General features: G+C 46.6%; 1 protein-coding gene across 1 annotated transcript in view; it reads right to left on the bottom strand.

The window, feature by feature from the left end:
• BLTP2 (bridge-like lipid transfer protein family member 2) overlaps positions 1 to 26,884 on the bottom strand; it is a 604,102-nt gene that overhangs the window by 500,058 nt on the left and 77,160 nt on the right. Inside the window, exons 2-3 of the mRNA XM_086955158.1 lie at positions 7,220 to 7,349; positions 6,173 to 6,222 (exon numbers count right to left, since the gene is read on the bottom strand). Of these exons, the coding sequence (XP_086811284.1) occupies positions 6,173 to 6,222; positions 7,220 to 7,349 (180 nt within the window). The remainder of the gene's footprint in view (positions 1 to 6,172; positions 6,223 to 7,219; positions 7,350 to 26,884) is intronic.

Below are 26,884 nucleotides of genomic sequence, written 5' to 3'. Positions count from 1 at the left end.
CACTCGAAAGACATAGTCGGGAGGCAGGGCGGGGGGGGCCAGCTTAGGTGACAACTCCTTTTGGCTCAATGGAATTGTGCTGCCCTTCTGCTGGACGAAGCCCATCAAGTCTGGCTGGCGACGCGTAGCAGGGTCTACCAATGGGGGGACAAGTCCAGCAAGATGCTGCACCGACTTTGTCAGGGCATCTTCCACTCCCAGGCCCTCCAGGGTATTCTGGACCGGGCGAGAGCGCCGATTACGGATCCCCCGGCCATAGCGGAGAGCTTCGCCACATACTATGCGGATATTTACGCCCCCCCTCTGGAATGTTTGTCAGCGGTCACCATAGATAAATTCATAGCTTATTTACCACCCAAAGCCGTGTTGGTTGAGGTGCGGGATCAGTTGGAACTGCCTCTGACAGATGAGGAGTTGGGCACGGCTCTGGGAGAGCTCAATCCTGGGAAGGCGCCGGGACCCAATGGGTTCCCAAGTGAACTTTTCCGACGCTATTCTGTGCAGATGTCCCCTCATTATAGGGCGGTGGTGGAGTAGGCTCGGGAGAGGGGCTTGCTCCCCCCAGACTGGAGGCATGCGGAGGTGGTGGTGTTCCATAAGCCCGGCCGGCCCCCAGAGCCCCATGCCTCCTATCGCCCCATTTCCCTCTTAAAAGTGGAGGCAAAATCTTTGGCCAAAGCGTTGACCAATCACCTTCTGCCCCACAGGGTATACAAGGGCATCTCTGCCCTTGTATACCCTGATCAGGCTGGGTTCATGCCCCAGAGGGTGACCAGACACAACATTAGGCGGGCACACGTGGCGGTGGCGGCTATTCAACAGATGGGGGAACAAGCGGCACTCCTCATGGCCGACATAGATAGGGCGTTTGACTCCCTGAGCTGGGTAAACTTATTTGCATTGCTACGAACATTCAATCTTGGCCCGCGCTTCCTCTCCTATCTAACACTCTTGTACACTGAAGGAGTCGGTGCGGGTAGCTGGTGCAACCTTATCCACCTTTTCTATCGGATGGGGCACGCGGCAGAATTGTCCCCTGTCTCCATATTTGTTCGCCCTAGCCATGGAGCCGGTAGCGGCGTGGGTGCGCATTGATGCGCAGGTCCGAGGTTTTGAGTGGGCTCCGGGCCTGTCAGACAGGATCACGTTATACGTAGATGATGTTCTCTTCTTCCTTACAGCGGTTGACAGAACGGGGCCGCGGCTCCTGCACATCATGCAGATCTTGGGAGAGACATCGGGACTCTATATGAACCCCAGCAAATTCACATTATGGGCTCTGGGGGATCGGACAAAGATGGGCACGTGGGTTTCCTCGGTTCAGTTGGCGGTGGGGGGATTGAAATATTTGGGCTTGTTTCTTTCAGACGTGCCTGCAATCTCCTGGGTGAAAATTGCAAAAAACACAGTTGATGGACAGAATGCAGAACAATGTCTTACATTCACCCCAGTACAAGGATCTGGGCCTAAATCCATAGTTTTTTTGCACTCCACACCACCCTAGGTCAGACAATGGCTATATGCAAATCAGCCTTGACCCTGTGCCTCATGGGAACAGTCCAGCCCGAACTTCCAAGCCATGTCTTTCCTAGACCGGAATCAAGCATCCAAGGACCTTACTCTCCTATCTAACACTCTTGTACACTGAAGGAGTCGGTGCGGGTAGCTGGTGCGACCTTATCCACCTTTTCTATCCGTCGGGGCACGTGGCAGAATTGTCCCCTGTCTCCATATTTGTTCGCCCTAGCCATGGAGCCGGTAGTGGCGTGGGTGCGCATTGATGCGCAGGTCCGAGGTTTTGAGTGGGCTCCGGGCCTGTCAGACAGGATCACGTTATACGTAGATGATGTTCTCTTCTTCCTTACAGCGGTTGACAGAATGGGGCTAAGGCTCCTGCACATCATGCAGATCTTTGGAGAGACATCGGGACTCTATATGAACCCCAGCAAATTCACAATATGGGCTCTGGGGGAATCGGACGAGGATGGGCACGTGGGTTTCTTCGGTTCAGTTGGCGGTGGGGGGATTGAAATATTTGGGCTTGTTTCTTTCGGACGTGCCTGCAATCTCCTGGGAGCGTAACTTGGCCCCAGTGTGGGAGCAGATTTGTGCAGACCTCAAGTCCTAGTCCCGTATGCCCCTGACATTATACAGTAGATCGGCGATATTCAAGATGGTGGCGCTTCCCCAGCTCGTCTATCAGCTACAGAATCACCCATATCCGATCCCGTCCGATGGTTCCGGCTGGTTAATGCTGTGCTTGGGCAGTTTTTGTGGGAGGTGGGAAAAGTGCGTGTAGCTCTACGAACATGCTTCCTGTCCACCTATAGGGGGCCTCGCGTCCTCGGACATTCTCTCATACTACCAGGCCTCGCACCTGCTGGTCCTTAATGAGTGGAGGTACAGCGATGGGGGAGACCCGGCATATAATCTTGAGCAGCAGCTTATGGGGCACCACTCGCTACATGCAATTTTGTATTCGGAGCCGTTGCAGGGCGCGTTGCCGTCGGCCACAATGGTGGTGTTCCTGATTTGGAGGCAGGCATTACGACAAATAGGATGGTGGAATACCCTAACTCGGGAAACTCCCCTCTGGAATAATGAGCGCCTACCCCAGTTGGCGGCCCTGCAGGGTTTAAAGGATGGGACGACATTGGTATTTCAGTCCTGGGAGATGTTATGAGGGGCCAAACGTTCAAATCTTTCCAAGACCTCCAGAGGGAATTCCTTACTCCAGAGTCCCAGTTTTACCGATATCTCCAATTTCGTCATGCCCTGTCCCCTAGTTTAGAGGGTCCGGTGTCTCTCCCCGAATTTAGTACGCTTGAACCGAAAGTCTTTATGAGGGATCTGAAGGAAAAGAAAATTTCCCGGATTTATCAATCCCTGGTTACTCATTGCTCCCCCACACTTCAGAAGCTTTGGGGGGGCTGGGAAAAGGATGTGGGCACGCTGGAGGAGGAGGACTGGACGGAGGCCTTGGCGGCTCCGCGGGGAGCAGCCATAGCGATGCGACTCTGCCTCATCCAGTTCAAGTATCTACACAGGGTCTATTTTACTCGGCACACTTGTGGCGGGCGGGGCTGATCGCTTCCCCGGAGTGTTTTCGTTGCGGACGAGAATAGGGCACATTCATTCATACAGTCTGGCAGTGCCCTTCCCTGGACAGCTTTTGGAGGGGGATATTTGCTGGTCTCTCGAAGGTCCTGGGGTGGGAGCTTCCCTGTACACCGCAGCTGTCCCTGCTTCATGTTATAGTGGATATGGGGTAATGTCTACAAACGGCACCTGATGCAATTGGGTTTTACACTGGCGAAACGGGACATCATCAAGGTGTGAAAGGCGCGCGGATTATCAGGGCCTGTGGTCGAACCCGCCAGCTATAGCAGAGACTCATCCATAGGAGTAATCTCTTTGTACATATTTGGTCTGTGGAGATGCTATATGGAAAGAGCCCCTGGGGGTGTATTCTAGTATTCTTTTTGTTATATATATATATATATATATATATCTCAAATCCTGTGTTATGACGCCTCGTACACTCCACGCGGATTCAAAGCAGGACACGGACCCAATTTCTTTTGTGCCTCAAATGTTTATTTCGGCCAGATGTCTGAGACGCGTTTCGCAGCGCGAACGCCGCTTGTTCACTCGACAATCACATTTGAGCGCGAAGGCTTATTTATATATATATATATCCTGAACTCCGTATCGCTCAAGCTCGCGCTGCTTCCTCAGCCAGCAAGTAGGACACCGGACACGGACCTCGAGGTGCTTACAACTTTTTATTCAGCAGAAAGTGTCACAGACGTTTCGGCTCAGCGGAGCCTTGATCACATGATAGGCTGTGGACAGGACTATGCTGACTTTGTGCGATCAAAGGGGGAGGGGTGGAGGTAGGAGGGAGTTGAGGGTTTTCTATATTGTTTTGTATTGTTTGTATGATGTTTTGTGTTATATTGATCTCACCCAATAAAGTTGAAAAGTCGATTGCCTTTATGTTTATATGGTTATATATATATATATATGCACTTTTAAGCTAAATAAAAGAAGAAAGCACGAAAACTGGGTCTACCTCGTCTTTGCTGGTGTGTGGCTGCTGTTCTCTTGTAGAGACGGAGGCGAGCTCTTGCAGTATATATATATATATAAATACATATATATATATATACACAAACATACACAATGAAACCATAACAAATATAAGATTGAAGAAAAAATATATGTATTAATGTACACAATAAATAAAATATTAAAAACTTAACAATCCCAAAAATACATTTACAAAAAAATAAATTTGAAAATAAAAACAAATAATGTAAAGTATAAAATAATAAAACAACGAATGCTTTAACACTAAACAACATTATGAATTATATTGGTGTCTAAGAATAATGAATATACTCTTTCCACTCTAGTTTATGCAACGGTAGGGAAAGTGTTAAACTTCAAAGGGGTAACATTTAATATTACTACTCCAACCTGTGCAACAGTAGGAAAGGCATTGTATTTTGATAACATGTACTATTCCCACTCCACACAACGCAACAGTAGGGAAAGTGCTGAACTTCAGAGTGGGTTACATTTACTATTCCCACTCCAGTCAGAGCAACAGTAGGGAAAGTGTTGGACTTTGGAGGTGTAAAATGTACTATTCCTACTCCAAACACTGCTACAGTAGGGAAAGTGTTGAATTGCAAAGAGGTTAATAAGTTACATAATTACTATTCAGTAAAACAATTATCAAGTAATAATTAAGTATTGATTATGTAATTTCCTGCCCTATACCCCTACAAACCTAGCAACCTACACCTAAAATATAACTTAAGAATAAGTCTTTCATAAATTACGTATTAAAAATCAATTAAATAATTAACGATTAATAATTGTTCACTATTACTTAAATAATTTTCCAGCCTTTACCCCTATGAACCTAGCAGCCCACAACCAAAATATAAATAAAATAAAATATTCCATAATGTAAATATTTAAAATAAAATTCAATTAAATAATTAATTTACAAATAATAATTTAATAATGCTCCGCCTATAATCCCTACAAACTACCACCCTGCAACTAAAATATCTGTAAAATAAATTATTCCATATTTTACATAAATAATATAATAATTAAATCATTACTTTAAAATTATTAATACATTATTACTTGAATAACTTCCCACCGAGACCCCTACAATCCTAGCAGCCCACAACTAAAATATAAGCAAAATAAGTATTTCATAAATTGCATACTCAAAATCAATTAAATAATAATAATGAATTAATTGATATTTACTTTTACTTAACTTACCATCCTATACCCCTACAAACCTAAAAGCCTGCAAAAAACATAACAATTTATTTTACATTACTTACATGATAAATATCAATCATATAATTAAATAAAAGTTATTAAATAATTCATAATTATTAACTAACTGCTCATCCTACCCCCTATAAACTACAAAATGCGCTACAACACTATAAATTAATATAAAAAACTAAATACAATTTTTTAAATCACTTAAAATTACAATCGTTATTTAACCTTTACATAAACAATATCAGACAAAATTAATATATCAACTAAAATATTGAAATTATTGGAAAAAAAATATTTTAACTACTATATTATTGAAAATGATATGATCCACCCCAAAATAAGAGATTCTAGTAAACAATATTTGTGCATCACGATATCTGTGTATCAAGATATGTATTTTCTGATATTTCTGCCTCCCGATATTTTTAAATCAAAATTTTGACCAAACACCTCAGCAATACATAGCGCAGATTCTCCAAGAGAAGACTTTCTCTTAAAGTGGATGGTTCAAGAAAACTTGCAATCAAGACATCAATTGTGCACTGCTGAGCAAGTCATGCTTGTGATTTACTACCTACTTCCTGCCTCCTAACGGGTTTCATTAATAGAAGAGCTAGAAAACTTAACTAAGCAAACACTTGTATTCAAGCACAGTTATAGAGGAACTTTTCTAGAGCTGTGGTTCTTCGTGGGGAGTGGGTTTGGCTAACTACTGGGTGAGTGGAGTTGAGTAGTTCACTGTGGATGAGAGCAGAAACTAGTGCTCATCTGCATAAGTTAAAGATAAAAGTCTCTCAGATCAATCAAGCCATTGCCATCTCAGTTTATAAGGAAGCAAACAGATACTTACGGAAGGTCATGGTTCAGAAGTTTACTAGAGATCCAAACATTGTCAATTTCCTAGAAAGAAAAGAAGGAACATCAGTTAAGAAATTTGCAGGTAACACTCCTAACAGGTACTACAGAATTTGTTATATCAGCGTCTGCTCTATGTAGTGCTTACTTTACATGGTGTAGACACCACCAGAGCCTACTGATCTCTATCTCAAATTAAGTGGCCCACTTTATGCTATAGAAAGTCAAGCTTGTGTCAAAATCTCAACAGCCACCAGAAATCCTCTTTACTGCTTCACTACAGCGCACATAGCATGGGTGTTTTCCAGTAACTCCCAAGAGTATGGGAGATACAAATGCAGACAAGGAGATTACTCTATATGGAAGAATTTGTAACTTTGGATTTATTCAAGGAAATGGTCAGTGAAGTGCAACTTACTTCCCAACGCACTATAAGAATTGTTTACCTCTTCATCCCACTGCTATTTAGGTCATAGCAAACTCAATTTCCTCACAAAGATTGTATTTATAACAGATACCCCCGGTTTCAACAAAGCACATTCAATCGGTACATATCTGAGACACGTAAATAAATGTATATATATATATATACTTAAAATTACATTTGAAGGATGTCCATTTGACTCGCTTTGAAATTTCCTATAGAACCCAAGTCTCCAGAGTACATTCACATGAGTTGGAATGCAAAAGGAACAGAGGTTTGTATTTTTCAGCTGCATCCCTGTCAAAACACATAAACGTTCCACTCTATAGGTTCTCAATTCCGCTATTTACAGCTGGATCTAGCTGGAGTTGAAGGCACTAAAAGTTAAGGACAGGCAGCTCAACCACACTCACAGAAGTGTGCCATGTTTTATAATCACCCTCCCCCAAAACAGGGTTTTCTGTGGTTCTTTGAATATTCGTTCCTCCAAGTTATCCTCCTGATAATAATTATAACTGTGCTTTAATTTCGTAAGCAGAAGCAGGACAGATGTAAAACACAACTAAAGGGGTGGAGAAATGGCGGTGTGAAGACCTCAGTCAAAGCACAGATACCTACCAGTGTTTGCTGCTGCTTTTCAAATTTGAGGCTGATGTTCTGGAGCCACAAGAAGCCCAAAGAGCCAATTTTCAAGTCTGCTCCAAGCTTCCGCTGGCACCAGCTGGTGGCAAAGCGGTAAAGAAGCCATCTAGGGAGTGAAATAATGAAAGGATATCAGAGATTTGGGATAAAAGGCTAAAGAAATGTCAGGTGTTTATCGAAACATGAGAGGAGTAGCAACAGGCTCACACAGGCCTTTACTCCCTTTAGTCCCTACTCTACATACTAGATAATTAAAAAACATTTGTTATCAACTTATAAATGAGCACGGCATTCTCAATTACACATGTCCCATGGTAGTTTAAACTGAACAGAATATGTTGCATTCATTACTACAGACTGTTTTCCTTCCTGTGCCCTAAACAAAGTGAAAATGGAAAGTGCACAACCTGCGGTACTCATCTTATAGTATTTAGAATACCATCTTGTGATCATTCCAGCTCAAGGTAGCATACTTATACAAAGGCTTCTATATCTAATATGCTGCAATCCCCGAATCATGCTGAGGAGTACGCATACCTGTAGTGCTATCTCTCCTATGGCCAGGAAGGTTACCAGTAACCATTGTCGCCAGATACATTCTGAATGGGCCCCATATATATTTGGGCCTGGATGTGTGTAAGTCTGCATTCTGTCATTGCATGTACAGCAGAACCAGGCCAGGTGGAGCAACCTTGAATGAGCTGCCCGACAACACACAGTGGTGAGGCCTAGTTGGGTCTATCCTATGCTGTTTTTCAGGAGGGAAATAAGCTCTACACAAGAACCTGAAATGGAGCAGCTTGTGCTTATATTTCATAAATACCATCTTTGTCTGCATAGAAAAATATTTCCATTTTGCGTATGTCAGCTTTTCCCAATATATATTTGCCAGGACTGTTTACTCTGAAGGGACCACTTGTTCTGAGAGCAGAGGCCATAGTGCATAGCCTAGATACCCATTTTGTGGAATCCCGAGATCTAATTAACTGCGTTAATGGCCCAAATTTCAGCAGCTCTTCAAGAAACTGCAGAAATTATCTCCCGTGCAGTATGTCAGTTTCAAGTAGGTAAGCATATCCGGGGGCAATGGGGTTCCTTCTGATCTTGTGCTGGTTCACCGTCAAAAATGTACCTTCAACATAAAGCGGACCATTTTCAGTTAAACTAGTCTTGGCTAGGGTTAGCATCACCAGCACTCGTCGATGAGTGGATGGAGTGGGTTGTGAGGTAGATTTGAGTACAGAAACAACATATCACACTTTAGACTAACAGTCTTCCACACCCATTAAGTGGTTGCTACAGTAAATCTCTACCAGACGTCTTGGTAATCCATGTGGCAGCAAGGACTCCAAGGGAAGGCCGGCTGATTGCTCTTACTCGGGATGAAGTTAGAGAGCCTAACATTTGGGTAAGACCAAGATCTGATGAAATGGCATTGGGCCATCAGGTAATACATTTCCAGACCACAGACTGCAAACCTACTTCTCTCATAATGAAGTGTCATATAACATCCCAGCTGAAACTTAGCTATAGCTCCCAGGGCTCGAAAAATCCAAAAAATGGTACTAGTCCTGCAGGACTAGTACCTTAAAAAATGTCCTCAACCTAACTGCAACCTACTTGACCCCCGTCTCTGAAAGCAGAGCAAATGTGACAAGATAACAAGATTTAAAGGCATCTTTATTGCTCATTAACTTTGTGAGCAATAAAAATGCCTTTAAATCTTGTTATCTTGTCACATTTGTTCCGTTTTCACAGATAGAGGACAAAAGCTGGTTTCTTTTCCTACTTGCCAGAAAGGCAAGTAGGACCTAAAAACAGCTCGACCTTGTTAAATTTAGCTCGTCTATGCTAGCGGTCGAGTGGAATTTTCGAGCCCTGGCTCCACCTAGACGAGTCTGGTACAATGTTCTATGGGTCTGCAGTATAGTTTTATTTAAAGATATGAGTATGTTCATGAACAGTTAGAACAATTTCTGGACAACTACCATTTTTGAGAGAGGTAACCTCACCGAGACCTTAATCTGGTTGGTCTGTCCATCCACTGCTGGACCGTAATAGCCTCTGCATATCTGTGCAGCAACAATCCTAGGGATATCTTCTATCAATATACCAGATCATTCTGTATCACAGTGTCATACGCTGACCAGCTGCGATGAGGTTCTGGTTTTCCTCACCTGGTATCTTATGCTGCAGTCCACACACTATCTGATGACCCATTACATTTGTAAGTCCATACACAGCTACAAATACAACAAATCCTGCTTTTAGGTTTGCGGATACCTTAATGCTCATTATGAGCTATTTCGGGTAACCTTCACTTAAGAGACATTGGAGGAACTAATCGTGTGCCCCTAACAATTACACTGCCATAAGTGGCTAACTCATTTTTCACCATTCAAATCAAAGCAAATCATATTCACATTTCTGCTTGCCACTAACCTCTTACAACTGTGTCCTTCCTTCTACAAAACAATTGATCATCATCTGCAGCTTTCATCGACTTGTACTGTGATACCATGACATAAGCTACTAAGCACACTTTCACAAATTCCTCCTCCCCAGCTTCATGAATTAAAGAAAGCTCGCTGTAGTCCTTCGCTAGACAGAGAATTTCAACTGAATATCCCAAAAAAGACGTTCTGGTTTACAGCTCAGAGTTTCAGAACAGTTGCTGTTCACACTGACTTCTATGTCTTCAGCATTTGCACTAATTATGGCCAGGGGGGAAAGTGTAGAATGTGACCACGCAAGCAAAAGCTTTTCCCCTTTCAGGACGTTTCATTTATTTACTTTATTTAAAAATTAAGACTTATTTGGCAACCTATATGAAGTGCAAATCAACAGCAAAACATAAATTAGTGCACCAAAATTAACCAAAACAGTGTGTAACTGTCCAATTATTGAAATGTTCTATCGAATTTCAATGTAGGGAAATTTAAACATTTCTAGAATGTCTGTTTAAATTTATCTAGTCTTCACTGGGCAAACCAAAGTTACTGGTATTATGGATTATTTTACCCCTTATACAAAAGTAATGCTTCTAGTCGTAACTTGCAATTGTATTTCTTCTGGTCTGAATTTCAAAAAGAAAAGGATCCCACATCAGCTGCAGAATTAATAATACTATTGGCTAACAGTGGAAGATCTCATTAAATACTTTGAATGAGAAAAGCAATCTTGCATATTATTGACAATTAAGACTTTACCTTATCCAGTCACAACTTACTATGACCGCTACTTCCTATATCACATTAAACATAAATGTCTAACATCCTTGCTAGCAAAAGGGACCAATAGTACTTCTGAAAGTAACATATTATAATTTGCCAGAATATACTCTTGTCAAGTCAAACATTTCTATAGCACTAATTTACACATGGAATCGAAGAACTTTCAAATAAAAGGGAAAGACCAAAAATTAAAGTGCATATTTAATGCCTTATTAAATGGAATAAAACCTTTCAAAGTTCTTAAACTCCAGGTAGATGTTTTGAGGTGTTTTACACAGCAATTCCCTTTCTGCTCTGACCATATGAATGTATTTGCTTTTCCAAAACATCACCAGAATGCAGAGGTTTTTGGGATTATAATCGTTTAACAGGTTTCTTTCTTTTCTTATAAGTGCCCCAGAATCTTGTGGACCAAAGCCATGGGTTTATATTTAATTCTATCTTGTGCTGTTAATGCCATCTCCTCAACACTGGTATAGTAAGAATCTCCGAGTCGGGTTTGTTATCATTCCAGGCGCATCATTTGCAGAACCTACATCTTCCCTATATGAGTCTTAAACATTTCCACATAAACGGTATTGCAGTAACCAAGCTTCACACTCATTCATTGTTCTAGCCGCTCTTGCTCAATTGTCTGCTGCCAGAAGTGGAACTCTGAACGAAAATTCATACCAGAGATAATGTGGTATTTCAGGCTCGCCCTTCCGTGAGTTGAATTTAACTACTGAAGTCTTCACATTGCTTCAGAGTGAATCATCAAACTACCAACTAAATACCCGAAAATTCCTTTATGAGAGCAGCATTTGAGCTTATTAGCAAGGAATCAGTTAAGGATTCATCAAAATAAAATGCTTTTATCTTTCCATATTAGACTCCGGTTTAAAATGCTCCCTGGTTTCCTTGTATAATTTGATGGGGCTCTAGACAGTTGAAAAGCCACTTGAATATTCATAATTGACAATGTAGTACCAAGGGAAGAAACTTCCATCACATTTCATCTCAGTTAAACCTCAGGGGTGCTGGAGCGAGAGAGGAAACCAATACATATTAAAATGTCAGCTGTGCAGGTAGGTCAGAAATCGCAGTCCATAAAGAATTGGAAGGGGAGTGTTTTTGTTGAACAGCTATAAAAGTAGAGGGGTAGACATAAGGTGCATAAAGTTAGTTAAGAAAGCAGGTGAACCGAGGGGTGTGGCAGCTCTGCTCCGAGCTTTGCTCGGTCTAACCCTATCAAGAATCATCCTGCCTGGAATACACATCCCTGAAGCCCCCCAACCCGTCCACTACTACCCCCTCTCTTGGGAGTAACGAGGGATGCTGGAAAGCAGCAGCTGCATGCATCGCCGGTGCCGAATTCCCGGAGCTGTGTCAGTGGAAGCAAGGCCGCAGATCAAAATGGCGGCAGCCTTGCAGTGACAGAGGAGCGGTGATGTCGGATGCTTAGTAAATTGTAAAATGTAAATTGATACTTGTATAGCGCACTACTCACCCGTAAGGGTCTCAAAGCGCTTGTACGAATGCCGCTGTGGAACCCATACTGGCTTTCCCTGTGAGGCATCCACTCCTGGGCACCCCCAAGGTGGAGGCCAGGCATCCTTAGCGTTGTGGGGGCCGTTGTGGAGATTAAGCAAGCTATAGCCCAGAGTTGAAGAGTGGGACTCCATGATTGGAATAGGCACCGAGGCGAGAATTATCAGGTCCGTGGAATTTTGAGCCCAAGACCCGCCGACGCGGGGGATTGAACCCTGGTCCCGGACCAGACCTCTGCATCAGGGTCTGCCGCTGTAACCATTGAGCCACACTTCTCTTAGCAGGCGTGTCCCGCTTTGTAGGGAAGACTGGGGCACCTGGTGGGCGGTCTGGTGGGCCTGGCTGTTGATCAGCGAGACTGGAGCTGTGGGGGCCTACCCAGGACGATCTGGGACCCTTGGAGAGCCCAGAGAGTGACGGAGACAGTGGAGAAGATAGGTCGACAACAGAGCGGAGAGCCGCATCCTGCTCCGACAGTGGTGCCGTCCCTGAATGATGTGCTCAGCCCAGGGGGCCCTACCTGCGGCACATGAGGATCAGCACATGAGGATCGCATAGAGGGGCTCCTAGGGTCGCCGCTGCGAGCCGCTCCGGTCCGGGCACAGAGTGAAATATCCTGTCCACCGGACTGTGGAGGAAGAATTTGGGCGGAGACCTAACTGGACCTACCGTGCTAGCAGTGCGACGTGGGGAGCTCCTGACCAGAGCTTATTGGCCAGTGTATCAGCGGGCCCCCCAGCCCTGAGAATACATAGGAACCTGTTACCTGGTTGTGAGATGAGCGGATGAGGTCCTTCTGTCTTGACATCTGCTTGAATTGCTCTTTGGGTGACAACTCTAGGGATCCTAACGTTTTTGTGACTGACTCCCTGAATCCGGTGCTGGAGATAGGGATTTAACTCTGTGGACTGGTACCTGGGAGCCAATGACTGCCTCTGATTTGGTCCACGGTGGCACCCGGCTACATTTGCGTACGGCCATCCTCTCACCCTGGTGAATCATTGCTACAGTTGGATGGCTGCCACCTTACCCTATTATGCTAATGGATGCTCCTGGAACCTAGCTAAATGACCAAAGGATATGCATCCTGTGTGCTCACAGAGGTGACCCACGGCGGATCCACCCTTACAGTTTCGTAGCTGGCTCTGCTGCGGCTACCTAAGGAAGGCTCACCTATTCTAGTGATAGTGGGCTTTGTCTCACTGGCAGCAGACCTTGATAGCTTATAGTGATTGTAGATACTTTGGAGGGCTGCTCCCTGTCGCCGACTTCCTCTCAATCATGGGCAAGATCTCCAGAAAACATGAAATGGGCACTGGGGATCAGACTGGAGCTGCAATGTCGGTCGATGTGGCGAAAGATGTGAGACTGCCGCCACTGGAGGGCCAATAGATATCTTGCAGGTCATTACTGCGTCTAGAGAGGCATTGGAATCGAAATTTGGCGACTTGAGATCAGACTTTGGCTTACTAAAAGATAGTCACAACCGGTTGGCTGACAGAGTCACAACATCGAAAAGAGATATGCGTGACTTCCCTACAGACATGGTGACGATGCATGAGTGGATGACACAAATGAAGAACAAGATACACACCCTGGAAATCAGAACTGGGGACAGTGAAAACAGATCACAAAGGAATAATGTCTGCATCATAGATCAACCCAAGCACAGAGCGGGAAAAGACATGGTGGTATATCTGGAACGATGTCTACGTGAGGTAGTGGCGCCAGAGGGCCTTTCCTCATTTTACGTCCTGGAGAGGGAGCACAGAGTCCCCACCCGGCCCCCTTTACAGGGTGCGCCACCCAGGTTGGTGGTTGCTAGACTTCTCTACTATCGAGACCGGGACCATTTCCTTGCACAGGCCAGAGAAAAAGGTGACATTAGGGTAGATAACAGCAAGGTGATGGTCTTTCCTGATTTCACCAGAGAGGTACAGAAGCAATGGTCCACATTCCTGTAAGCCAAGCAGCACCTACGCCAAATCGGATTGAGCTATGCTATGTTATTCCTGGCCCGATTAAAAACCCCGGAGGATGTACAATTCTTCCGCTCCCCGCAGGAGGTGTGGGACTGGCTTGAAATGCATCCGCAGGCCAATGCGGACAGAAGGTCACAGACTTAACCTTGTAGGCGAAGAAAATCAAGATGGTGATGTGGGATAGCTCCATCGGAAGAGGAGGTCCAGCAGGAGCAACGACGGGCAGTGGAAGTGGTAGCGGCACTAAGTGGCAGAGGGACGAGTCAGTCATCGTTGCTGACTTGGAACGCTGACCAGGAATCTGATCTAACCCATGATGCCAGCTCGGCTGATAACTATGACAACAATCTACCTGTTACTCCTGGGACAGCAGATGATATAATCTAAAGTTACATGTGCACTGTGAGACTTATAATGGCTAATGTGGGATTCTTGCAGAGGTCCCTGTGACACCTTGATGGGGGAGCAGGGCGTTCTCGGAGGAATTCTATTCTATTCCTCTAATATCTATTACTTACTGGGTGGGGCATGGCTGGGCGAGACATTTCTTTATGGTCTCCACTCCGAACTTTCTTGCGATTTTGATGGGTTCAAACATGAATGCATGTGAGTTGGATGATTGTTTGGATGGAGGGCACTTACTTGCTTGTCCTGGAGTGTGGGAATTGGGGTGTTTGTTGTTTGATTGTTGAGGGGAAGAACATGGTGTGTGCCCTGTGTCAATGTCTTCTGTTTTGCTGCTGGGAAGAGTGGATCTGTACTTGTGACCAGGGGGAGTAGGTGGTACCACATGGTTTCAGCTTCATACATGCAATGGCTACCCCCGTAACTTATAAGATCTTCCCTTGGAACTTTATGGGGATGCATACCCCGACAAAAAGACACAAAGTATTCTCCTATCTTAATAGACGGGGAGTACAGATTGCGGTCCTTCAGGCCAAAGAGAGGGGCAGCGTTACGGAATGAATGAATAAATGAATGAATAAATTAATCATTTTATTGCTTGGTTACTCAAACCATTGCATTAAAAACAAAATACAAAAGTTAAAAGAATCATCATGTTAAAAAAAATCTGTATAGTTGGGATCAGGATGCTTGGGGTCTGGAACGAATAATGTCCGTAGACTTTCAGCCCGACGTGCGTTATCTGCTTCTCTGGTCACTTAGCCCGACGTGGCCATCAACTTTGTGCGGTTCTGTTGGATGAATTTGCCAAACGTGGCCATCTGTTTTACTGTGTTCAGGGTGTACAATAGGTGGACTGCCTCCTTTGCAAAGCGTTAGTCCAATTGTAGAAGAATGGACCTGAGGTAAAGGCTGCGAGCTGCGCGCAGGGCCAGGCAGCAAAGTAGGAGGTGAGCCAAGGACTCTTTTATATTCACAGAGCCGGCATTCCTTGATCGCCATTCCTCTCGGCTCGGTAGTGTATAATTCTTTGAGGGGCAGGGGGTGTAATCTGACTGCTAAAATCCTGTGTAAGGCTGCACGGCCCCTCAGCCTGCGTGAGGTGGTGTTTAGAGTTATGCACTGTGTGTGGGAGACTTTGGGACTCGTGAAAGCCTCTTTTAGCCAGCGATTCCAAGTCTAAGGCGCGAGAGCAAATGCGGACTTGTTTTTTTATTGCACTTTTGATGGCAGAGTACTTGATTAACTCAGGGTCCTAGTTCTCTAGAGCTAAATTAAGAAGATCCGTGGCCGCGGCGAGGGTGGCTGACCAAGGGTTGCCTGGTTCCAAAAAGATGTTTTTTAGGACTGCCTTCATTGTTTTCTCTTGTGCCGCTGTTGTGAGATAAAAGTATTTGCTCAGGGAAGCCATCTCTTCCAGCTTTTGTTGGTTCAAGGAAAATTCTAATCGCACAAGTGTGTTTCTGGTGCACGCGGGTAGGTGGAATAACCTTTTGTATGCACTGCAATGGATTTTTTCCAGGTCCTGGATTAGTTTTCCAGGAAACGCTTGTTGGGCGTAGTTGAGGGCTGGCATTCATTTTGCCCTTAAAACTCTTGAAATGAAATGAAATGAAAGAAAATGTATAACGTGCAGACTAAGCCCCAAAGGGCATCAAGGCGCCTAGCTCAATATTGGTTATCCGTCCCAGGAGCTGATTACTGGTAGGCTTTCTTAAAACACCATGTTTTCAGGGCCTTTTTAAAGAGGGGCAATGAAGATAGAGACGTAAGTTCCAAAGGGAGTGCATTCCAGAGACGGGGGCGACTGTAGAGAAGGCTCTACCTCCCCATCTGGTCTTCTTGGTCCGAGGGATAACCAGAAGATTTTGTTGCCGTGAGCGCAGACATCTGCTGGGGACATAGCTGGAGAGAAGTGAGCCCAGCCCAACTGATGTTTCAGTTTTCAGAGCGCTGTGCACCAAGCAAATGATTTTAAAGGAGATACGGTGCTCTATAGGGAGCCAGTGTAGCTTCTTTCTGGCTAGTGTCGCCGAGGAGGATCAGGGAGAGTCCAGGACGAATCTTGCAGCCACATTTTGTACTATTTGGAGTCGCTGTATTAGTCCCTTATTTATCCCTGCATACAGTGAGTTGCAGTAGTCCAATCTTGAACCAACCAATGAAACCACTGTCTGTTTCCTAGCTTGCGGGGAGAGATAGTGCACGGAGAATTTTGAGAATTCCCCAGCAAGTAGCCACAGTTCTGTCAACCTGAAAGGTCATTGCCAATGAGGTATCAAACATGACCCCTAGGTTCCTAGCTGAATGGGAGGGGACCGGGCAGGTTCCTAGGGATTGCGGCCACCAATCATTTGACCACACATCCTGGTCCTTTCCAAAGATCAGCACCTCGGTCTTCTCGCCGTTCAGCTTCAGGGAGTTGGCTATCATCCAGTCAGAGACTGTTTGCATGCAACTCCTGAAGCTGGAGGCGGAGGTACTGACCGGTTGGGCTAGTGACACCATAATCTGAGTGTCATCTGCGTACGACACTACTTCCATTCCCTGGGCTTTTACCAATCTCGCTAGGGGGGCCACATAAATGTTAAATAGGGTCGGGCTTAAAGCCGACCCTTGTGGTACCCCACATTGCAGAGATGTAGCAGGGGAGAGGTATTCTCCAAATTTAATCCTCTGTTCTCGAAGATCTAAAAAAGAGGACAGGAGGTCCAGGGCTGACCCCTCCACTCCCATCTCCCTCAGATGAGATGTTAGAATCGAGGGGGATAGGGTGTCAAATGCTGCGGTCAGGTCGAGTAAGACCAGCAATGTTGTCTGACCCTGATCTACCTTCATTCTGATGTTATCAGTAACCATAGTAAGTGTGGACTCCGTACTATGGAGTTTCCTGAACCCATGCTGGGTATGATCTAAAAACCCAGAGGAGTCCAGGAAAGCAGACAGATGCAGATTCAGGTGAGACTCAAGCATTTTGGCGGGGGCAGGAAGTAAAGATATGGGCCTTAAGTTTTTCAGGATTGTGGGGTCAAGTGAAGATTTTTTGAGTAATGGCCTAACAATGGCTTTCTTCCAGACTGACGGAAAGATCCCGTGTAACAAGGCACTATTCATTACTTCCAATAGAGGAGGAAGCAGTGTATTCCTACACTCCATCACATTAAGAGGACATGGATCCAAAGGGGAAGAGGATTTAGTCCTGTTCAGCAATGAATTTAGGTTATCAAGTGTGAGCAGTGGGAAATTGGAGAGAGTCTTGGTTGGGTATTTATGCCAGGCATCTAGATTTGTAAGTGCCTGGATAGAGTTAGTCCCAAGTAATTTTTTCTGCGCTTCTAAGTTGATGGCTATCTCATCGATTTTGTTATAGAAAAAAGTTGAGATCTTATCGCAGAACTCCTGAGAACCCTTCACTGGGTCTGGAACTTGTAGTGTACAAAGGGAGTCCACTATCTTGAACAGCTCCTTCGATGAAGTGAGAGAGGTAGTGAGTTCTGAGAAATATTCTTGTTTTGTTTTAATGATTGCGGCTTTATATTCACCCAACAGTTGCTTGTGGGGCTCTCTGTCAGTAGAGTCCCATGATTTCCTCCATTTTATCTCCTGTCTCCTGCAACCTTGTCTCAGTAGCCTAAGAGGCTCAGTGAACCAGGGGGCAGAGGGCCTGCATCTCGCTGAGTATCGTCGTATAGCAGGAGCTAGAGTATCTAATGCACCAGAGATGGAATTGGCCAGATTTTGTGCTGCCTTCTCAGGGTCTGATGGCAGATGGACAGAGCCAATGATGAGGGCCAGAGAATCATTGGTGATATTTTTATAATTCCTTTTACCCTTTCCCTGAGTTAGTTCTTTACTAGGGGGGGCTGATGGGGGAAGGTCAGGACTAACGGTACTGTCAGATGGTCTGTCCAGACCAGAGGTTCCGGAGTCCCCGTATTAACTCTAGGGTCATTGGAGAAAACTCCATCAAGAGTGTGTCCTGCTCGATGCGTTGGTCCTTTAACCAATTGAAGAAAGCCACACTCCTTAAGGAGATCAACCAAGGAAGATGTATCTTTAGAGGTGGAATCATCTAAATGAAAGTTTAAGTCTCCTAAGATAGTAAAATGGGGCTTGCCAACATATGGCTCCAGAATTCTAAACAGGTCACTGCTAAAATTGGATCTAGGTCCTGGGGGCCTGTAAACAAGAAGGCCCACAAAGGATGATGAAGGAAATGAGGAAATAACGAAATGCAGGACCTGGATGGCCATCGTTGTGGGGCTGTGTAGAGTGGCTTGTAGTTTGCAGAGGGCATAGATAATGCATTTCCCTTTGGTTTCAATTTTACGTAAATGAACTCCTGGGCGCCCTGATTCGTTGAACCAGACGGCCAAGTAGTTATATTGCTGTGTGCAATCCAGGGTCAGCTGTCCGAGGCTCCATTTTGCTAGTTTTTTTTTTATGATAATGCCCAAAGATTACAATTTTGGATTTAGATGGATTGGCCACCAACTTGTTTTTATCATTGTAGATTGCCAGGGCCGACAGTGCTTTTTGTAAGCCTATTTTGGTGTGATCTAAAAATACCAGGTCGTTGGTGTATTGCAAGAGCTGTATCTTAGTGCCCCCAATCCTCGGTGTAGCTAGGGCGGCTCCGGTCAGAGCTTGGACCATGTCTGCTGTGTATAAGTTAAACAACAGCGGTGCTAAGACCCACCCTTGCTTTAGGCCACGGTCTGTTTCAATTTTCTCTGTGGCAGAGTCACTCGAGACTTTAATTCTGACCCACGTTCTTTGAAACAGTGATTGAATTGCTTTCAATAGTACTGGGTTGATGTTCCAAAGTGCCAGCTTCTTCCAATGAGTCGCAGATTTTTAATATCGATGGGTATTTTAGTGCGGGCTGGGTCATTATTTTTATACCCCAGCTTTCCAGTAATGTATGGTTTCTTTTCAAAGCCTCTGCCGTGGGTAGACTAGTGAAAGTTAGCTCTGTGGTTTCATTTATCTCGTTGGAGCCTGGAGTGAGGAAGGAAACGCTCTCAATATCCGTTGTTTTTATCCTTTCTAGACATGGGATGTTTGCGCAGAGTTTTAAAAGAATGTCCCACTTGCCCTGTGAGACGTATTCAGGGTACAGCAGTATTTTCCGATCCTGATGGTTTATGAGGGTCGGATTTTGAGCGGAATGTACGTCTTTCAGGTCGTTGGCCTGCGTGGGAATGGTAGTTACATGTGCAACGGTGTCCAGGCAGACTTGCCCCCGGTTTGATAAGGCCGTCCTCTGCTGTACTATCATCTCGGGGGGTGGTCTAGGTGGCCTGAGGTTCGTGTCCCAGTTCTCGGTGGGTTCGAAGTAAGACTCGAAGTTGCCTTGGAGTGCCCTATGGGCTCCAGCTGTCATGATAATCGGGTTGTTTGTTTTTTGGATATCTTGGGTCATTCTACTCGTTCTTATGTTCAGTTGTTTATTGAGCAGGGGGCTTTTTAGATTGGCTTTGCTGTCTCTATGTTGGTCCTGGATTCCATCCCCGTCTTGTTTTCCTTGCGGTTTGAGGGCATGTTTTTGTTCGCTCGTGGCCGAAGGGGCTATCTGACGGGCTGAGGGGTGATCCACTATGCTCAGGTTGATTTTGGGGTTAGTTTCGCCTGAAGCTTCTTAGCATACCAAGTTTTTACCTGTTGTTTTGGTAGAGATTAAGGGAAAGCTCGCATGTTGGACGTCGGTGTGAGCAGTCGGCTCCTGGTTATCGGGCAGTAACTATTGCCGAATGGAGCCGTTGGTGAGAGATTTGTTTTTACTCTGTTTGTTGAGCTTTTTTAGTTTTTTCTTATTTTTTCGAGAAAGATGATGGGTGGCTGGGCTTATCAGCTTTAGGGTGTTATGGTGTTCGTGATTGTTGTCACGGTTGAAACTAAGTTTTGTTCCGGTCTCATCAACCATAGCTGTGGGCTCAATGCCCGAACTTTTCGAGTCTTGCGGAGGTTCTATGTCGCTGGTTTGTTACAGGGCATGTTGTTTTGCTGGGCGGGTGGGTTGATCCGATGCCTGCTAACTTCGTTCTTAAGATCATCAATTAGCGTGTTCATTATGTCTGGTAGTTTTTCTAAGTTGAGGAGTAACAACCGCAGCTCTCTGGTTTGGTTATTAAGGTGGTGTTCGCCTGGGCTCTGTGTATTAAGGAGTTCATGTGGTCCACTTTGGAGTCTATCCCAGAAATCAGCCCAGCAACTGCTTGTAAAATGTTTATTTGAGCATCAAGTTTGTCTGCATGCATTATTGCTGCATTTGCCATTGAGATAAGAGCCTCGTTGATTAGTGTTAAGTGATTTGCAATTATTGGTGGCTTCTCGAACTTGTCCGCTCCTCCACTCCCGGGGCTGGGGAGAAGAATCTTTGTCTTGTGCCAGGCCACTGGGCTTTGAGGAATTCGTGATCTGGGTTTGTGATGTATCACTAATTATATGTTTTGGCTCCATTGACTTCATAGGCCCTGATGATTCCATTTGTTGCAGGGCTCGGTTTTGAGTCCTCCAGCTGTTGAAGGGCTAAGCTGGTTGGACTTGTGTAGTTGAACATTATTAAGACCATGTTTGATGTCGGTGTTTCAGGTGGTCTGCCCCCTTGAAGGGTAGTTATTTTAGGCGAAAGTGGGATGACTGGCCACCTAGGTAGGGCGGTGCTTGATATTTTTTCAATGTCTATTAACTTGTCGGTGGGTCTGGGGGCTTTTCCCGAGCGTGGTGTGAGTGGAGGACTCGCAGCCCCTCTAGGGTCCGCAGGTGTAGGTGCCGTGGGGCACATACATTCTCTTATGTCTCTGTTCCCAGCTAGCCCAGTTGTTATCTTTGTGGCGCTGAGGCAAGGCCTGTTGGCCATAGGTTTGTCTGGGCTAGGAGCCTTTCCTAGTGGAGTTGCTGATGCCGGTGATGCTGGTGCAACTGCGAAGACTCCTGTTTGTTGGGCCTCCTTGGGACATGGCCCTAAATTGGAGCTCCCTCTTCCTGAGGGATAAAGTAACTTTGCCTTTTGCCTCCTTGCTGATTTATGAGGGCGAGGCTTCTCTTGGTGTTGGACCAGGTTTGAGTTTCTAGTCCTCATGATTGTAAAAGCACTGGTTCGTAAGAAGAGAGGTTAGTATGGAGGCAGGAGGGTTAAGTCTGCAGAAGAGTTCCCTGTGCCGCCAGAACCGCCAACCCGCCAGCCAGCCGCCGACTGCGACAGCAGGTGGGACAAAGCGGTACAGCGGGACGGAGATATGGCGGTGGTCAAGCGGCGTTCAGCGTTTGAGCAGCAGCGGTCAGGAAAGGCAGCCGTCGGCCAGCAGGTGGCGGCGGAGGGCGAAATGGAGATCAGCACACCTTCAGCAATTCAGTTCAATTCAATTAACCAGCGGCACCAGCCACGAAGCAAAAATACAAGCGGATTCAGCCGCCAAAGCAATTCAATAACGGTCCTTGCCACGTCGAAGCTTCCCTACGGCTTCGGCCGTGAAGCAAAGTACGAGCGGCTCCGGCCGCAAAGCAGAGTTCAGGCGGTTTCGGGCGCGAGGCAGAGTACAAGCGGCTCCGGCCGCAACGCAGGGTACAAGCGGTTCCGGCCGCAACGCAGGGTACAAGCGGCTCCGGACGCAAATCAGGGTTTCAGCCGCCAAAGCAATTCAATAGCGGTCCCTGCCACGTCGAAGCTTCCCTACGGCTTCGCCCGTGAAGCAAAGTAAAAGCGGCTCCGGCCGCAAAGCAGAGTTCAGGCCGCTTCGGCCGCGAGGCAGAGTACAAGCGGCTCCGGCCGCAAAGCAGGGTACAAGCGGCTCCGGCCGCAAAGCAGGGTGCGAGCGGCTCAAGCCACAAAGCAGGGTGCGAGCGGCTCTGGCCGCAAATCAGGGTTTCAGCCGCCAAAGCATTTCAATAGCGGTCCCTGCCGCGTCGAGGCTTCCCTGCGGCTTTGACCGCGAAAACAAAGTTCAAGCGGCTCCGGCCGCAAAGCAGAGAACAAGCGGCACCGGCCGCAAAGCAGAGTTTTCAGACGGCTTCGGCCGTGAAGCAAAGTACAAGCAGCCCCGGCCGCAAAGCAGAGTTCAGGCGGCATCGGCCGCGAGGCAGAGTACAGCGTTACGGTGCAGATGGAGAGGGCATGCCTATTTTACTACATTATCAGCCTATGCAAGGGGGGCCATGGTATGGGTGCGCCCGGGGGTCCCCTTTCAAAGTATAGAACATGTGGTTGATCCAGTTGGCTGTTATGTTATGGGTGCTGGTCGCCTGGATGGGTGTGATATTATTATAGGTAGTATATATGACCCGAATGTGGACCCAGCAGTAATCTTTGACAACCTTTCTCAAGTGTTGCCCCATAATTTGATGAGCTCCATGATCCTGGGAGGAGACTATAACTGTGTAGCAGATCCTGCTCTAGATCGATCCAATCTACGGTTGCGGGATTCACCAACCCACAGAGTGGCCCATGCATTCACAGCTTGGCAAACGGACCCTGCGCCGACCAACTGCGGAGTCCCCCAATGACCCTCCATCACCCCCACGTTGTTCAACATCTACATGGCTCTGCTCGCCCCCGTAGTCAGAACCCACAGACTCAACATAGTTTCATACGCAGACGACACCCAACTCATCCTCTCCCTATCCAACATACCAAACACAGCCAAACACAACTTTCAAGAAGACATGAAAGCAGTCGCCAAATTGATAAAGAGCAGCTGTCTACAACTCAACACGGACAAAACAGAAGTACTCATTATGGGCCCACACGCGACGTCGGGAATGACACCCACACTTGGAAGCCCACCTACCACCACAGACCACGCACGCAAACTCGGATTCATCCTGGACTCCCAACTCAAAATGGACCACCAGATCAACTCCATTCGCATCCTCCAGCTTCCACACCCTCCGCCTCCTACGCAAGACCTTCAATTGGATCCCCGTAAAACACAGAAAGACCGTCACTCACGCCCTCGTCACCAGCAGACTTGACTATCATGCAACGCACTCTATGCTGAAATCAACAAAAACCTCACCCACAAGCTTCAAAACATCCAGAACGCTGCGGCAAGACTAATCCTCAACCTGCCACGACAATGCCACATCTCCCAGCACCAGAGCACACTCCACTGGCTCCCCATCGAGGGAAGAATCACCTTCAAGATTCTCACCCATGCACACAAAGCCCTCCACAACACAGGACCAGCATATCTGAACAGCCGACTCAAATTCCACGCGCCCCAAAGGACCCTACGATCGACTTAGCTCTCCCACGCCATAGTCCCCCACAAGAAGTCCAGACCCGGGAGGCCGCTCTTTCTCTTTCCTCACGGCCAGAGTCTGGATCGCCCTCCTGCTCCACCTCAGACAGACGACATCATTCCCCATCTTCACGAGGGACCTCAAAACATGGCTCTTCGATAGAACTCCTCCTTGATGGACAGGACCCTACGCCTCCCTCACCCCTCCTGCGCCTTGAGACCCTTACGGGTGAGAAGTCACGCTTAACAAACCAATGAATGATTGATTGATTGATTGATTGAACAGAATGGGGTAGTGGACTAATAGCGGTTACAACATGCAGGAGAGTGTGATGATTCTTTCTTTTCTGGCCTGCACGACTTGCATATGTGCCTGGACACACTTTTGTGGTCACCGGACATGCACAAGATGTTCATACTACTTAATGCCTATACCATGCTATCTCTGATCACAATCCCGCATGGACACTGCGAGTCTGACGGCAACAGCCAACCAGACTGAATCTGGCTCTATGATGGACCCGTGACCTCCGAGGATATTTCAAATGGCCCTGCCGGGTTTGGAAAAGAAACTGCTGGATTTACTTAACGAGTCACTAAACTCAGGATACCTGCCAGCGAATTTGAAGGAAGCTAGGGTTATCCTCCCTCTTGAAAAAAGCAGGGGTGGATACAAAAGTTCTAAAAAACTATAGGCCCATCTCTCAACTTCCATTCCTGGCGAAAATCCTGGAAAAACAGGTTTTGATCACTTTGGCCACTTTTATGGAAGATCATGAACTACTCCACCCCACACAGGCAGGCTTCAGAGCACTCCATTCACTCCGGATCACCAACCGACCCATGCTCTCACCACATCTTCAACAAAGCCGACTCCATCATCGCACCCCATCTCCGGGATATCATCAACTGCTCCCTCAACACAGCCATCTTCCCAGAAAGCTGGAAACATGCCGAACCCAGTGCTCTACTGAAGAAACCCACAGCAGACCCGACTGAACTTAGGAATTATCGCCCATCTCGCTCCTCCCTTTCCCTGCCAAGGTAATAGAGAAGACCGTCATCAATCAGCTCGCCGCCTTCCTCGAGTCCAACGGCTCCCTCGACATATCACAGTCTGGCTTCCGAGCCAAACACAGCACCGAAACCGCCCTCATTGCAGCCACAGACGACATTCGAACACTTCTTGGCAACGGAGAAACAGTTGCTCTCATCCTACTGGACCTCTCCGCAGGGTTCGACACGGTCTGTCACAACACCCTCATAAAACGCCTTAGCAACATCGGGATACAAGGAAAAGCATTGGACTGGATCATCTCGTTCCTCACCGGAAGAACCCAGAGAGTCCGCCTCCCCCCCTTTAGATCAGAGGCCACTGAAGTCATCTGCGGCGTACCTCAAGTATCCTCGCTCAGCCCCACCCTCTTCAACGTCTACATGAGCCCCCTCACAGCCATCGCACGCCAACACAACCTCAACATCATCTCCTACGCTGACGACACACAGCTGATCCTCTCCCTCACCAAAGACCCAAACACCGCCAAAACCAACCTACACGAAGGGATGAAAGACGTAGCCGATTGGATGAAGAACAGCCGTTTAAAACTAAATTCAGACAAGACCGAAGTCCTCATCCTAGGATCATCCCCCTCTTCCTGGGACGACTCATGGTGGCCACTGGCCCTGGGCACCGCACCCAAACCAACGGACCATGCTCGCAACCTAGGATTCATTCTAGACTCCTCCCTCTCGATGACCACACAAGTCAACGCCGTCTCATCATCATGCATTAATATCCTACGTATGCTCAAAAAGATCTTCCGCTGGATCCCTACGGAAACAAGAAAGACGGTCACCCATGCACTTGTCACAAGCCGACTAGACTACGGAAACACCCTCTACGCCGGAAACACAGCCAAATTACAGAAAAAACTTCAACGCATTCGGAACGCATCCGCCCGACTCATCCTAGACATACCCCACCACAACCACATATCCGGTCACCTGAGAAACCTCCACTGGCTCCCCATCAACAAGAGAATAACGTTCCGTCTCCTCACCCACGCACACAAAGCCCTCTACGACCTAGGACCCAAATACCTCAACACGCGCCTGACCTTCTACACCCCCACCCGCCAACTACGATCGTCCAATCAAGCCCTCGCCGCGATTCCACGCATCCAAAGATCCACCATGGGAGGAAGATCTTTCTCCTACTTAGCGGCCAAAACGTGGAATTCTCTCCCCACCCACCTCCGCCTTACACAAAACCACCTATCCTTCAGAAAACAACTCAAAACTTGGATATTTGATAAATAACGTTCCCCCCCTCCCTCAAGCGCCTTGAGACCCTCTGGGTGAGTAGTGCGCTATACAAATTTTAACTTGACTTGACTTGACTTGACGGCCTCTGTTGTTGACTTGAGAAGCAGGGCTGACAATAAGCGCCCTGATTCTCTTAGATCTGTCAGCAGCATTCGACACGATCAGCCACTCCATCCTGCTGAACCGTGTGTCGAATCTGGGGATAAAGGGGCAAGCATTTAAATGGCTAAACTCCTAGATAGAGTGAGGGCGATAGCTAGATAGAGTGAGGGCGATAGCTAGATTGATAGAGTGAGGGCGATAGATAGAGTGAGGGCGATAGATAGAGTGGGGGCAATAGATAGAGTGAGGGCGATAGATAGATAGATAGATAGATAGATAGATAGATAGATAGATAGATAGATAGATAGATAGAGTGAGGGCGATAGATAGAGTGAGGGCGATAGCTAGATAGATAAGAGTGAGGGCGATAGATAGAGTGAGGCCGATAGATAGAGTGAGGGCGATAGATAGATAGATAGATAGCGATAGATCGAGTGAGGGCGATAGATAGAGTGAGGCCGATAGATAGAGTGAGGCTGATAGATAGATAGAGTGAGGGCGATAGCTGGAGGGCGATATATAGATAGAGGGCGATAGATAGAGTGGGGGCAATAGATAGAGTGAGGACGATAGATAGAGTGAGGGTGATATGTAGAGTGAGGGCAATAGATAGATAGAGTGAGGGCGATAGATAGAGTGGGGGCGATTGAGAGAGGGCGATAGATAGAGAGAGGGCGATAGATAGAGAGAGGGCGATAGATAGAGAGAGGGCGATAGATAGAGTGAAGCTGATAGATAGAGTGAGGGCGATAGATAGATAGATAGAGTGAGGGCAATCGATAGAGTAGGGGCGATTGAGAGAGGGCGATATATAGATAGAGG

Source organism: Lissotriton vulgaris, chromosome 2_1 (assembly GCF_964263255.1).
Source record: "Lissotriton vulgaris chromosome 2_1, aLisVul1.2, whole genome shotgun sequence".
In the NCBI taxonomy this organism is placed as follows: Eukaryota; Metazoa; Chordata; class Amphibia; order Caudata; family Salamandridae; genus Lissotriton; species Lissotriton vulgaris.
Note: the sequence above shows the minus strand (reverse complement) of the source record. Positions and strands in the feature narration are given on the sequence as shown.